This window comes from Salvelinus sp. IW2-2015, linkage group LG28 (genome assembly GCF_002910315.2).
Source record: "Salvelinus sp. IW2-2015 linkage group LG28, ASM291031v2, whole genome shotgun sequence".
NCBI lineage: Eukaryota > Metazoa > Chordata > Actinopteri > Salmoniformes > Salmonidae > Salvelinus > Salvelinus sp. IW2-2015.
In genome coordinates, this window is record NC_036868.1 from 6322313 (window position 1) to 6337089 (window position 14777).

Consider the following 14777-nt stretch of genomic DNA (forward strand, 5'->3'; position numbering starts at 1 on the left):
ATGTTGACTAGCTTCAGGGAAACACACCAGCAGAAAGCCATGTTGACTAGCTTCAGGGAAAACACCAGCAGAAAGCCACTGTTGACTGCTTGGGAAAAACACCAGCAGAAAGCCATGTTGACTAGCTTCAGGGGAATACACCAGCAGAAAGCCACGTTGACTAGCTTCAGGGGAATACACCAGCAGAAAGCCATGTTGACTAGCTTCAGGGGAATACACCAGCAGAAAGCCATGTTGACTAGCTTCATGGGAAAACACCAGCAGAAAGCCATGTTGACTAGCTTCATGGGAATACACCAGTCAAGGCTTGTGTCACTTTAAATCAAAGGATGGCTTCATTGTAATGGATTTCACCCTCCACAAGCCTCCACTAGAGTAGGCCATTCTCTGAAAATTAGGAGGGGTGTTATGTTGGTGAGACTACCAGGACATACCACTTCCTGCTCTCCGCCTGCAGTTGGGATGTAGACAATGATGTACTCGCGCACTTTCCCCTCAGCTGCATCCCAGCGCACTTTCAGGGTGCTGGTGGTGGGTTCAATGACCTGCAGGTTCTTCACGAAGCCCAGGGGCTCTGAGCACCAAGAGAAAACAGAGTAGCTTAGCCATCACTTTGATTTGAAAACAATGATGTAGATTGTATGTCTGCAGATGAGCTAATATATTAATCTCTTTCACTGTACAATTTTCCAACTGTCCCATTATCTGGTTTTAATGTCCATTCTAGAATGCCCTTCTGATTGGCTAGAAGGGCATTTTAGATTGGACATTAAAACCAGATAACGGAACAGTTGGGAAAGATATCGGGACAGTTGGGAAAGATAACGGGACAGTTGGAAAAGATATCGGGACACCTTGCAATCATGATGCAAAATGCACCTACATATGCAGACTGTGCTTGCTACAAAGTTACAGAAAGATATTGTATTCAACAAAGCTGTAGTATAAGTCATCGTTACTCACTTGTTGTTCCATCCTTGGCCTGGGTCTGCCCATCCCCCTCGGGGTACACTGGCAGAACAGTGACTGTGTACTGTGTGTTAGGTGAGAGGCTCTTCAGAATTGTGGTGGTTGTGCTCTCTGAGACTTGCTCCTACAAAGTAGAGCGAGATGGTGTCTCAACAAAAGAAGCTCCAACAGACATACAGGAACACTATGGCTGCCTCCCAAAAGACACCCTATTCCTCACATAGAGCACTACTTCTGACCTCGGCTGGTTAAATGTAGTGCACTATATAAGGAATAGGGTGCCATTTTGGATGCAGATGGTATTTCATACACCAGATCCACAAGATAAGGCCCATGTACCACAGTTGTTCTATGGTCTGTAAAACTACATGAACTACAGCTTCTACTGGTCCAGTTCATCTCCCTTCTGTGGAGTTTATTTTGATGTGAGGTTTGATTGAGAGTGAGAGCTATGGCATACACCACACGGAACAGGCCAATTCTACACAGATAAACCAAACAGTGCCTTAGAGGATTTTGTTCCACATAAGCGGCCAAACCAAAAAGTCAATTGCATTATAATTGTGATCACAGAGCTGTTTCACAGTCTGTTAGCTCCCACCCGGCCTAAACTCCATCGCCACTAGGCTACAACGTCACGGCGGCATGACCACTTTGCTGCTGCCTCTCATCATGCTTAGCACAGCAGGCTAACCGCCAAAGCTAAGTCCTTAACGTTAACTCCTCAACGCTAACTTCTCATGTCGGGCTGACGAAATCCCCACTCCACAAAGTATGGCGGTGAAATGAAACAGGATTCTTTCTTCGCACAGGATTAGAAGCCAATGTGTTAGGCTGGCACAAATGTGACATCACGTGTCACTGTTGAGTAATAGGCCTATGGAGAGGCAGTGTGGTTAACAGTACAGTAGAATACTCACAATGATCTCAAGGCCTCCTGCGACGGGAGTGTAGATGACTTTATAGCCCTGCACGTTGCCGTCGGCTGCGTCCCAGCTGGCGGTGAGGGTGGTGTGGGTAGGGTTGGTGACCTGCAGATTGGTCACTCCACCCAAAGGCACTGGGGAAAAAATGTAATAACTTTAAGTGTGGTACTATGATTATGTGATTATTGGGAAAATCAAGTAAACCATTATTTTCTGTTTCTCAGTTTATATTTCCAATGTTCCCAAATCACTTTTCAAGATTGCATACGCTACCACTTCATTTTACATTGCTACTCACACGTCTTTCCATTCTCAGCCTGACGTTTCCCCTCTCTGACGGGGTAGATAGGTAGCACTGATATTGTGTAAGGTGTGTCAGGCTTGAGGTTCCTCAGAACGATGGTGGTGGTGCTTCCAGGTACTTGCTCCTGTTTACAAACAGGTGAAAAATGCTTTATCAAAGTGCATTAGCTTAAGGCTATTTATGAGTATGAAAGAGACTTACCATTTCCTCTGGTGTTCCTCCAGCCACAGGGACGAAGAAGATCTTGTACTGACGCACGGCTCCGTCCGCTGGGTCCCAGTCCACCTTCAGAGAGGTCATGGTGGGTTCAGTCACCTTCAGGTTCTTCACTCCACCCAACGGTCCTGGTGAGGAAAACAACAAAATATAGAAAACCTGTTCGATGTCCAATGCAACTCTATTATCTTATTGATAATCATCTTACATTGAAAACTCACAGTTTACAGAAGGTTATTGCTACCCAAACATTTTTTTTTAAATGGTCAGACAAAGAAAATGTGTTTGTGGCAGCAATGAGCTTCCACACTTCCATACCGTACAGACTAAGTTATCTTAAAAGGAAAATACAAAAAGTGAATACAAATACACATTATACAGCAGGTACTGCTGAAATTTAGGGAATGTATGCTTGGTCTGGGATCTGAGGTGTACTGCATATTGGAATGATTGATTGGATGTCATCCAGTCTTACTTGTCTTTCCGTTCTCAGACTGCCTCCTGCCCTCTGTCTCTGCGAAGACAGGCACCAGTGAGACAGTGTAAAGGGTGTCTGGCAGGAGGCCTCTCAAGACAGTGCTGGTGGCAGTGGCAGCCACAGTTTCCTAAAGATTACACAAACACAACCAAAATATTAACCTCTGCCCACTCCAAACACACCCACAATTAACTTTATGGCACGCAATGTGGAAACCACACTTTCTACACTGTCAGCTACAGCAGAATCCTACCATTGCCTCAGCAGCTCCACCGGCAGCAGGTACATAGAAGACTTTGTACTCTTTGACTTTCCCTTCGACTGGCTCCCAGCGCACGTTCAGGGTGGTCATGGTGGGGTTGATCACCTGCAGGTTCTTCACTCCACCAAGAGGCCCTGAGGTAGAAGACACATTAACATCATTCCAAGTACATGGCGTCAATATCCTTAAGCCGTTACTGAGTCGAATTGATTCAATATGAATGCATATACTGTAGCTATTTTCCAAATTGAATTATGACAGCTATATTAAAGCTGTACCAAACAAGACTTAAATATGGGGCTGTCACTTTTCACTGATTGAACTTAGTATCGCATGGAATTACAATCCACTAATGAAGAGCTATCCTCACTATTGATGATTCTCTGAAATGATCAATTTCTCCGTCCCTCATCCCAATGTCAGACTTTCTTACTTGTCTTTCCGTTCTCAGACATTTTCTTGCCGTCTCCCATGTCGTAGACAGGCACCACTGAAACGGTGTAGATGGTGTCGGGTATGAGGCCCTTCAAGACTGTGTTGGTCCCAGCCACAGTCTCCTTACATTACACATACACAATACAATTATTAACGCCTGCCCACTCCCAACTTAACAATAACTAATGTTATATAAATCACAAAATATGACAAGCAACTATATTCAGTCAAACAGGAGTGTATAAGGATTATGAGTGCATAGGTACTCATACCCTTGAAAGTAACCACACTTTCGACAGTGTCAATTACCAGTCCTACCATGCTCTCAGCTCCACCGGCAGCAGATACATAGATGACTTTGTACTCTTTGACTTTCCCCTCGGCCGCCTCCCATTTCACATTCAACGTGACCATGGTGGGGTTGGTCACCTGCAGGTTCTTCACTCCACCAAGAGACTCTGGACACACCAACCAGGGATTTAATAATATAACTTCATACTGATTGATAGTACTTATTAAAGTACTATCTCAAAGTACTTAATAAATTACTATATTATCTTATGTTAACTTCTGTTACCTTATGGAGTTTGTATGAAGTTCAAATCCAGCAGTAAAGAGTTATCTTCTCCATTGATGTAACTAATGTCTTTTAAGAAGGCCATTACTCAGTCCCTGAAACTTTATACTGATTGAACTTAGCATTGCAAGGAGTCTGTATGAAATTTAAATACAGACTCAATGGAGAGGTATCCTCTGTATTGGTGGTTATTTATGGATTTATGGATTTACTCCATAAATCAGCTTCTAAGAAGGCCATTACTCAGTCCCTGAAAAGATCACTGTTTAAGTGATCTTTAGAAGATCTTTAAAGATCTTTAGACTGAGATTGCAGACAGTCTTACTTGTCTTTCCGTTTTCAGACTGTTTCTGTCCATCTCCCACTTCGTAGACCGGCACCAGTGAGACAGTGTAGAGGGTGTCTGGAAGGAGGCCTTTCAGAACAGTGGTGGTGGTAGTGGCAGCTACAGTCTCCTTTACATTACACAAAGACATCACACATATAAACATCTGCCTACTACCAACTCTGTTTGACTGAAGATAGTTGTTTGTCATATTTGTGATTCATAAAACAAACAACTTCAAACAATACATGAATATGCTATTTCTCATTTAATTTTGAGATGTGAACTTGGAATATTTTTTTACACAGTCAGCCAACAGCAAGCTGAGAGACTTCCTGCCAGTCCTACCATGCTCTCAGCTCCACCGGCAGCAGGTACATAGATGACTTTGTATTCTTTCACTTTTCCGTCGGCCGCCTGCCATTTCACGTTCAGGGTGGTCATGGTGGGGTTGGTCACCTGCAGGTTCTTCACTCCACCAAGAGACTCTGGATTAAACCATAAAGTGCTTTAATATGGTGTTTTAAACATTTCACTTTATATTGAGTGAACTGAAATCAAAATACTTCACAAAAGAGTTATCTGCTTCATTGGTTGTACTCTAAAACGATACATCTATTAGGAGAATGTTGTAGGTGGTTTCTGGCCTTTTACAGGTCTGGTGGTTCCAGGTCCACTTACGGGTCTTTCCTTGGCCTGAGATGTCTTTGGCCTCTCCGCTGGGGTAGATAGCTGCCACGGTGACAGAGTAGGGAGTGTCAGGCGTCAGCTTCTGGAGGATTACACTGTTCTTCTTTCCTCCCACCTGGGTCTGTTTGGGGGACAACAACAAAGTCAGAGGCTTTTCTTTGTCTCTGGGAGGAGAAGTGAAGTGAGAACATCTCACATCAATGTCAAAACAGTCATTTATTAGAACAGGGTGACAGATGGATGACAAGCTAAACTCTTTTAATGGTTAGGGCTGTCCTCTTGCCGAAGACGTGGATGTCGAATAAGGCAGCCCTCCGCACCTCTCTGATTCAGAGGGGTTGGGTTAAATGCGGAAGACACATTTCAGTTGAATGCATTCAGTTGTACAACTGACTAGGTATCCCCGTTTCCCTTTCCTCGGCTCAGAGACAAAAAGCCCTGAAGTTCATTAGCTCACCACTGGGCACAAACTGGTGAAATCATTGTATTGTATTGTGGAATCTACATGGAAAATACATTGCATTTGAAAAAAGTAATCAAACTGTTGTTTTGAGGGTGAAATTTCAACCACAGGATTATGCCATCATGGTAACCAATTTTCACCATTGACAAACCTTGTATAAAATATGTTGAATTTGTCACTTTGAAACAACGTCAGATCTTCAACGTATAAGAACAAAACTATAGGCTGAGCAGCACCTCCTACTGGAAAATGTATCCATCTACAGCTACACTTTGGTCTCCCATCCAGGGTTTTAACCAAGCCCAGCCCAGCCCTGCTTAGCTATTTGTCACAGACCGTTTCCAATGTGCCATCTTGAGAATGATCATTGAGAAATCTCAACTTAATGGATTCACTGTTGCTATCAGAGTTTTCCAAAGGGTAGATCTAACAGAGCAAATTAAATGTAACCATACTTTATCACTCATATATCATCCATGATGTTACTTAGGCCTACAGTATATAGCATTTGGACAGTCATCAACAGCTATTGTATAAATTCAACCATGGATTCAACTAAAAATAGACAATACTGTACATACAGGACTAGGGTTTTAATCTTTGGTAAATTTAGTTTTAAAAAACATGTTGGATTCATGTCTCCATCTAAGAGAAAATAATCTAAATTATTAAAGAATTACTAAATTAAGTCAAACTCTATTTAAAGTGCATTTAAAGTTTGATTTGATGGAGTCCTACTAATTGAGTTTTCCTTCAAAATTGTTGCTCAAAGCTGCGCACAGAGTGGATGTTTAAGCACCACAATAGAGACAGATCGTGCTACTATGTTGAGCTTTTCTGTGTGGTGAAAAAATCATCAATGTCATCAATGGCATCTAAACAATTAACTCCATTAAAAATGCAACGCATTAACACATTATTAACATGTTAACTTTAACGGTCCTAATAAAATTTAAAAAATCTAACATTGTATTCCCATTGGAATTTGGTTATGCTTTTAGATGGTTGAAAGCATAGTGATAAAACATTGAGTATTCAACAAACTATTGACTGTCTTTTTGAGTAGGTGAAAATAGGTTGTAATCTCATTGATTAACATATCAACCAAATATTACCCAATTGGGGTGGTTGGGGCCAAGCAGAGGTCTTCTACACTGTCACAGGGAAGCCATCCAAACATGACCAATGTAAACTCCAAAGCTCTTACATCAATTTGGACTTTTACGAGAGTGTGGAGTACGAACACGGTTTCTCCCCGAGCCCAGGGAACTCTCTAACTCTCTCATCAGCCAATGCCTTTCCCCTCATTTCAGTGTAGCAGAAACAAAAGCGGGGTTCCCCAAGGATGAATTATTTACCCATTTGTGTGAACAGAGTTGCTCATTCAAACACCTTATAAGAAAGAACAATTGCCTTCCTTTCACTACTGTGTTCATAAACTAGTAGTGTATAAAGTGAAGATTCATTGGTCTTGAGGGACACTAGACATCATGGAAGAACAATTTCGTAATACTACCAGACAATATTTTAAATGTATCCTGTCATTTAATGGAAACTACAGATGTAGGATCTTCATTTGAGCACTTTTTTGATGCTGAGAATTTTCCTGCACCGCAGGAAATGCAGATGAGCTTTGTGATTTCCATAAATTCACAGAAAACTCGCACTAACACAAGGTTATATTAACAGTATTGCACTTTTCATTTAACCACATTTTTCTAGCTAATAGCCTAACCACCGTACAAGCAACATTATGGACTAAACGGTAAAATCCTGTCGCTGCAAGATTATTCTGCTGCGACAATACTGGTCAAATTACTGTACAGTAAGCAACATCTACCAATGGCATGAAACGTTATAGCCACGGAATGGACAACATACAATACATTTTCCATTGTATTCGCTTGTCTGACATATTAATTTAGCAGATCACCTAGACTACACATCCACTTTTTGTATTTCGACATCACTAAACCATTATATAAGAGACAGGCAGTGGTGGAAAAAGTACCCAATTGTCATACTTGAGTAAAAGTAAAGATACCTTCAGAGAAATGGCTCAGATAAAAGTGAAAGTAACACAGTAAAATCCTACTTGAGTACAAGTCTAAAAGAATTTGGTGTTTAAATATAATTCATTATTAAAAGTAAATGTAATCGCAAAAAATATACTTAAGTATCAAAAGTAAAAGTAAAACTATAAATAATTTAAAATTCCTTATATTAAGCAAACCAGGCGGCAGCATTTTCTTGTTTTTTATTATTTATGGATAGCCAGAGGCACACTCCAACACTCAGACATAATTTACAAACAAAGCATTTGTGTTTAGTGAGTCCGCCAGATCAGAGGTACTGTAGTAGGGATGACCAGGGATGTTCACTTGATAAGTGTGTGAATTAGACAATTTTCCTGTCCTGCTAAGCATAAAAAATGTAACGAGTACTTTTGGGTGTCAGGGAAAATGTATGGAGTAAAAAGTACATTATTTTCTTTAGGAATGCAGTGAAGTAAAAGTACAACTTTTCAAAAATTTAAATTGTAAAGTAAAGTACAGACACCCCAAAAAATTCCTTAAGTAGTACTTTAAAATATTTTTACTTAAGTACTTTAAACCACTGGAGACAGGCACTTGAGGGTCCCAAGTGTGAATGTCATGCCTGGCTTATATGGCTTATGTTAAATCAACAAGTCTGCAGACCACAACATCACAACAGCAGTATGTCTCCATACTGTTTTAAGTGGACAGTGATACTATAATATAATTCCAATGATGTGCTATGATGGGATTAGATAGACATGTAACAGCTCTGTCCCATGGTGTCATGTTGAAATCACAGTTTAGAGAACTGATACAATGTTTGGGGTACCCTGTCATAACTTCTCAGACACTTAAAACATTTTAAACTAACCAAATTCTTTTCATATAAGCACATCGTCAACCGAAAAAAAAAAGAAAAAAAAAGGTATTTCCTAACATTTTCCGTAGCAGGTCACAATTAAGTTATCAGTTAGGAATGTGGGATTGGCTGCTATATACAGACCTCCTTTAAGTACACAAACAGACTGGATAGGAGGACCATAATTCTAACGTCAAACTAACAATGTGGACGAAGACAAAATAGCGAGGAGGACACCAATTGTGGATCCCAAGAGGACAGGGATTTCATATTACAATAAACCAATTTAGAAATGCTTAAGTACTTTTATGAGAACGGAATTAGCCATTTGACTTTAACGGTTCAATGCAGACATTTTTATCTCAATATCAAATCATTTCTGGGTAACAATTAAGTACCTTACTGTGATTGTTTTCAATTAAAATGGTAAAAAAAAAAATATATATATATATATCTTCTTAGCAAAAAGCAATTTCTCAAGCTAGAATTTTGCTAGGATTGTCTGGGAGTGGTCTGAGTGGGGAGGGGAAAACTGAAAACTAGCTGTTATTGGCAGAGACTTTTACCACCTGGTGATTTCACCAGGCAGGCCAAAACTCCATCCCACCACAACAGGCTGGCATATCATGCAGACTTTTCAAACTGCTCTTACACTAAAAGGCCATTATATAAAAAAACACAGGAAAATCACATTTTTTACTGCACTGGGAAGTACTTATGGTTTCATCATTGGGGTTAAACTAGCTCCGTCACGTTGGAGAAAACCTCACACAGATACTGACGCATTACACTGATAACAACTAACGTCACCACTCAGTTACAGACTAGAGAGCAAGAACAACTTTCTCTATATTATAGGTAAGTGAACTGAGAGATGTCATACCCAGAGGGCATAGGATTTAGAAGTTAGTTCTGGGTAGACACTACTTATCAGTTACTCACAATACACTCATAGTCATTGCAAAACAGTCTGGGAATTGTTAACAGATTACTTCAAATGTTTTCAAGAAACTGCTGGAGGGTGTGTGTCGTACTTACCGAGAGAGCTTTGCCTCCAGCCACAGGTTGGAAAGAGATCTTGTAGTTCTGGACGGGGCCTGGGGCGTGGTCCCACTTCACTGTCAGAGTGACCGTGGTCGCGTTGAACACCTGCAAGTTCTGCGGAGGTCCAGTGGGAGCTAGGAACACATTACAATCAATACACTGACCCAAGACAGTGGTGGTTTATATAAAATAGCTGCAGGGAACATTAGGCAGCCTTTACCAATCCACAATCACATGGTGGTCAGGAAGCTGGATGAAACAATGATGATGAGGATAAGGGGTGAGGTGATGAGAACACATGATTTGGTGATGAAGTACACGTAAACAACATGATGGAGAGTGAAGCAGCCAGTAAGGTTACTATACTATATGACACATGCATTTCCAATGATGGGGACATTGGTGAGGAATGACATTGTGACATGATGAGGATTGACATTAACGACACGAGGAATGACAATGTTATGACATGAAAAACAACATTAATTTAATGACATGAGAAATGATATTATGACAAATGGTTGACAATTAGGTGTCTGTTGTGGAACGTCCGGCCGCTGCCGGGTCAGTAGTCACACTTTTGTATTTGCAGCTCTTTCAAGGCACAGCAATGCACATGCAGATGTATTTTATAAAAGTGTGTTTTCCATCAACAACACTTTAATTATCATTCGCATTACCATTGTAATCATAATCATGAACATTACAATGATAATGTCCTTCTCCGTTTCAAATAACATACCAGCTGTAGTCATCTTTAACACTGGAAAAAGAGAACGTCATGAGAACAACAGGGAAAGAACAAGGTTATTTCAATACGCTGTGGACCACATCTGTGGTCTAAATGTAAAGCATTAATGTAACTGATAGGAGAATGAGAGAGGAGAAGAACAGAAGGGTGAACCTACATGTGCGCTGGCTGCCAATCAGGTCCTCACTCTCTGACTCGTCTGGGTAGATGGCCGTGACGGTGACGTCATACAGGGTGTCCGGGTCCAGGTTCTCCAGATTATGGGACGTTTCATCACTGTTCAGGATAGCCTGGAGAGACGGATGGAGAGAGAGAGGGGGAACAGGTAGAGGGGGACAGCGAGAGAGAGAGTGGTGGGCAGAACGAGACGGAGAAAGAGGGAGACGAAGAGAGAGGGAGAGATAGAGAGAGGGAGACAAAGAGAGGGGGAGAGATTGAGAGACAGAGAGAGAGATAGAGAGACAGAGAGAGAGGGAGAGATAGAGATAGAGACAAATAAACAGAGACAGAAGGAGAGATAGAGAGGGGGAGAGAGAGGGCGAGAGAGGGAGAGAGAGACAGAGAGAGAGGGAGACAGAGAGAGAGGGAGAGAGGGGGAGAGGGAGGGTGAGAGAGGGAGAGATAGAGACAGAGAGAGAGGGAGAGACGGGGCGAGATAGAGAGAGGGCGAGAGAGGGAGAGATAGAGACAGAGAGAGAGGGAGAGAGAGGGAGACAGAGAGAGAGGGCAAGAGGGGGAGAGAGAGGACAAGAGAGGGAGAGATAGAGACAGGGAGAGAGGGGGAGAGAGAGAGAGAGAGCATAAACAGTCCCAGTCCACTCCATAGCAGTAAATAGACCAGAATCACCATTCACTATCGGCTGGAGTAGATCAACATACATATTGGAAGTTGTTCTCTCCCTTCTTGGTCCAGCCGATTCGATAGAGGGCCACGTCAGGGGCCCCGTGTTCCCATGTGGCCCTGAACGAGGTCTGGGTCACCTCGGACAACTTCAGGTTCTGCGGGGCAGGAACAACATCTGTACACATGGACGGAGATGTGAGAGAGGGAGAGTATTATGATTATTATGAGGAAGTCCTGAGAGATGAGGCAAGGCCATTTCATTCGTCAGAGGGGCTGCGAACCATGTGAGGAACATTTTAGCTGTGAGTCCATTTTATAGATAAATGGCCAACAAACAGGTTTTGAGTGAGTGTGTGTGTGTGTGTGTGTGTGTGTGTGTGTGTGGTGTGTGTGTGTGTGGGTGTGTGTGTGTGTGGTGTGTGTGTGTGTGTGTGTGTGTGTGTGTGTGTGGTGTGTGTGTGTGTGTTGTGTGTATGGAAAACAACATTTCTTCAATCATCTGGGATTTAATGTGAACAAGGCCCCATGCAGTGAGCGATAGCAGACTCGCACACCAAACACACAAGTTTTGTAGGCCCATATATAATTACACTAGACTCTCGCCACGCACGCACGCCGCACGCACGCCACGCACGCACGCACGCCACGCACGCACGCACGCACACGCACGCACGCACGCACGCACGCCACGCACGCACACACACACACACACACACACACACACATACATACATACATACATACAGTCTCTGGGAACAGTGACTTGATGTTTGGGCTTCATCTAGAAAGACGAATGACTGAGGAACAGGCAAAATCCAAGGAAGGAATGCAGACTCAACCGTCACCATCAAGATACACTCATATATCTAGTCTACAGTTCAACAGCCAAATGATAAATCACACAAACGGTTGTTTACCTGTAATGGCTTGTCCAAGCATTGGGTTTCCAACACCTGCATCGTAAACTGGGGTGACAGCAACATCATACTCAGATTGAGAGATGAGGTTGGCAAGAGGCAGGGATGTTATATCGCCATTGACTTCAACCTGGCAGAAAAGAGATATAAGGATAATGATTTTAGGAACAACAAACAATTAACAATATTATTTTTGCTAAAGAACTAGCATGAACTAGCACTACTAACATAAACTATGATTTGTGGTATTACTATAGAATTTATAGCTAAATCTTAACAACTGTAGTATTTTGAACATTGATGTTAACCAATAAAACGTTGGGAGTTGTTTTCTCAAAGTGAACTCCCCTTCCATGTTTCCTTTTTATTTCTAAATGTCATCAGAGCCTTTGAGAAAAGCCATATGAATAATATACCGTGTCCTTAAAAAAAGTATTGAGGCTATATTTGTAATTCCAGAGGATATTTGATGGTAGGAAAAACTCTTGAAGTCAAAAAGCTTCCAGCAGAAATGCTGAGAAATGTCTTACCTCAGTTTCCACTTCGAACTTAAAAAATAAAATCAAGAAAAGGTATCCATAGCAACGCAGAGGAATCGACCTTAGAACATAAGTCCACAGAGAGAGGCTCCTTTGGAGACAGCAGTCTGCAGATGCTCCATGAGAGGATCTGGGTAGGGATCAGTGGAGGCTGCTGAGGGGAGTACGGCTCATAATAATGTCTGGAACGGAGTGAATAGAATGGCATCAAACACATGGAAACCATGTGTTTGATGTATTTGATATCATTCCACTAATTCCGCTCCAGCCAATAACATGAGCCCATCCTCCCCAATTAAGGTGCCACCGTACTCCTGTGGTGGAGATGTATCCAGTACTCCTGGGGTAGAGATGTATCCAGTATTCCTGAGGTAGAGATGTATCCAGTACTCCTGAGGTAGAGATGTATCCAGTACTCCTGGGGTAGAGATGTATCCAGTACTCCTGTGGTACAGTAGAGATGTATCCAGTACTCCTGAGGTAGAGATGTATCCTGTACTCCTGTGGTAGAGATGTATCCAGTACTCCTGTGGTAGAGATGTATCCAGTACTCCTGTGGTAGAGATGTATCCAGTAATCCTGGGGTGGAGATGTATCCAGTACTCCTGTGGTAGAGATGTATCCAGTACTCCTGGGGTAGAGATGTATCCAGTACATATGTGGTAGAGATGTATCCAGTACTCCTGGTGGTAGAGATGTATCCAGTACTCCTGTGGTGGAGATGTATCCAGTACTCCTGTGGTAGAGATGTATCCAGTAACTCCTGGGGTAGAGATGTATCCAGTACTCCTGAGGGTAGAAGATGTATCCAGTACTCCTGGGTAGAGATGTATCCAGTACTCCTGGGTAGAGATGTATCCAGTACTCCTGGGTAGAGATGTATCTCAGTACTCCGATGTTCGGTAAGAATGTATCGCAGTACCTCCTGTGGTAGAGATGTATCCAGTACTCCTGGGGTAGAGATGTATCCAGTACATATGTGGTAGAGATGTATCCAGTACTCCTGTGGTGGAGATGTATCCAGTACTCCTGTGGTGGAGATGTATCCAGTACTCCTGTGGTGGAGATGTATCCCAGTACTCCTGTGGTAGAGATGTATCCAGTAGAGTCCCTTAGCTCTCCATCAGTCATTTCTGAATGTTCTTGTTGGGTGTTCCAAGGAGACACTTTCGTTCAACTTCACATGAGCTTTCATCATAGCATGAAGGTTCTTAATCCAAGTGAGAAATAATACGAGGGATGCCCAGTGATATACTGCATCTCTGAGTCTGTGGCTGGGTGCTGGGGTGCTGGGGTACTGGGGTGCTGTGGTGCTGGGTGCTGGGGTACTGGGATGCTGAGGTGCTGAAGTCCTGGGGTGCTGTGGTGCTGAGGTGCTGAGGTGCTGAGGTGCTGGGGTACTGGGATGCTGGGGTGCTGTGGTGCAGGGGTGCTGAGGTGCTGAGGTGCTGAGATGCTGGGATGCTGGGATGCTGGGTGCTGAAGTACTGGGGTGCTGGGGTGCTGAGTACTGGGGTGCTGGGGTGCTGAGGTGCTGGGGTGCTGAGGTACGGGGTGTTGAGGTACTGGGATACTGGGGTGCTGAGGTACTGGGGGCTGGGGTACTGGAGTGCTGGGTGTGAGGTAATGGGGTGCTGGTTGCTGAGGTACTGGGATACTGGGGTGCTGAGGTACTGGGGTGCTGGGTACTGGAGTGCTGGGGTGCTGAGGTAATGGGGTGCTGAGTTGCTGAGGTCTGGGGTGCTGAGGTACTGGGTGGCTGAGGTACTGGGGTGCTGAGGTACTGGGGTGCTGAGGTACTGGGGTGCTGAGGTACTGGGGTGCTGGGGTGCTGAGGTACTGGGGTGCTGAGGTACTGGGGTGCTGAGGTAATGGGTGCTGGGTTGCTGAGGTACTGGGGTGCTGAGGTACTGGGGTGGTGGGTACTGGGTGCTGAGGTAATGGGGTGCTGGTTGCTGAGGTACTGGGTGCTGAGGTACCTGGGGTGCTGGGGTAATGGGGTGCTGAGGTAATGGGTGCTGAGGTACTGGGGGTGCTGAGGTATGGTGCTGGGGTAATGGGGTGCTGGGTTGCTGAGGTACTGGGTGCTGAGGTACTGGGGTGCTGGGTTGCTGAGGTACTGGGGTGCTGAGGTTGGCT

General features: G+C 43.5%; 1 protein-coding gene across 4 annotated transcripts in view; it reads right to left on the reverse strand.

Annotated features, from left to right (window-relative positions):
• The window catches only part of col12a1b (collagen, type XII, alpha 1b), an 89101-nt gene that overhangs the window by 31706 nt on the left and 42618 nt on the right, over nucleotides 1-14777 (reverse strand). For 2 of the 4 annotated variants that reach the window (XM_023974405.2, XM_023974400.2), the window contains 17 exons: nucleotides 12100-12229; nucleotides 11218-11357; nucleotides 10496-10628; nucleotides 10330-10350; nucleotides 9582-9721; nucleotides 5174-5303; nucleotides 4841-4980; nucleotides 4493-4622; nucleotides 3909-4048; nucleotides 3589-3712; nucleotides 3147-3289; nucleotides 2891-3020; nucleotides 2401-2543; nucleotides 2194-2323; nucleotides 1890-2029; nucleotides 964-1093; nucleotides 435-574 (listed from right to left, as the gene is read on the reverse strand). In XM_023974405.2, the coding sequence (XP_023830173.1) occupies nucleotides 435-574; nucleotides 964-1093; nucleotides 1890-2029; nucleotides 2194-2323; nucleotides 2401-2543; nucleotides 2891-3020; nucleotides 3147-3289; nucleotides 3589-3712; nucleotides 3909-4048; nucleotides 4493-4622; nucleotides 4841-4980; nucleotides 5174-5303; nucleotides 9582-9721; nucleotides 10330-10350; nucleotides 10496-10628; nucleotides 11218-11357; nucleotides 12100-12229 (2184 nt within the window). The remainder of the gene's footprint in view (nucleotides 1-434; nucleotides 575-963; nucleotides 1094-1889; nucleotides 2030-2193; nucleotides 2324-2400; nucleotides 2544-2890; nucleotides 3021-3146; nucleotides 3290-3588; nucleotides 3713-3908; nucleotides 4049-4492; nucleotides 4623-4840; nucleotides 4981-5173; nucleotides 5304-9581; nucleotides 9722-10329; nucleotides 10351-10495; nucleotides 10629-11217; nucleotides 11358-12099; nucleotides 12230-14777) is intronic. The other 2 variants (XM_023974401.2, XM_023974402.2) reach the window with 2 other exon arrangements.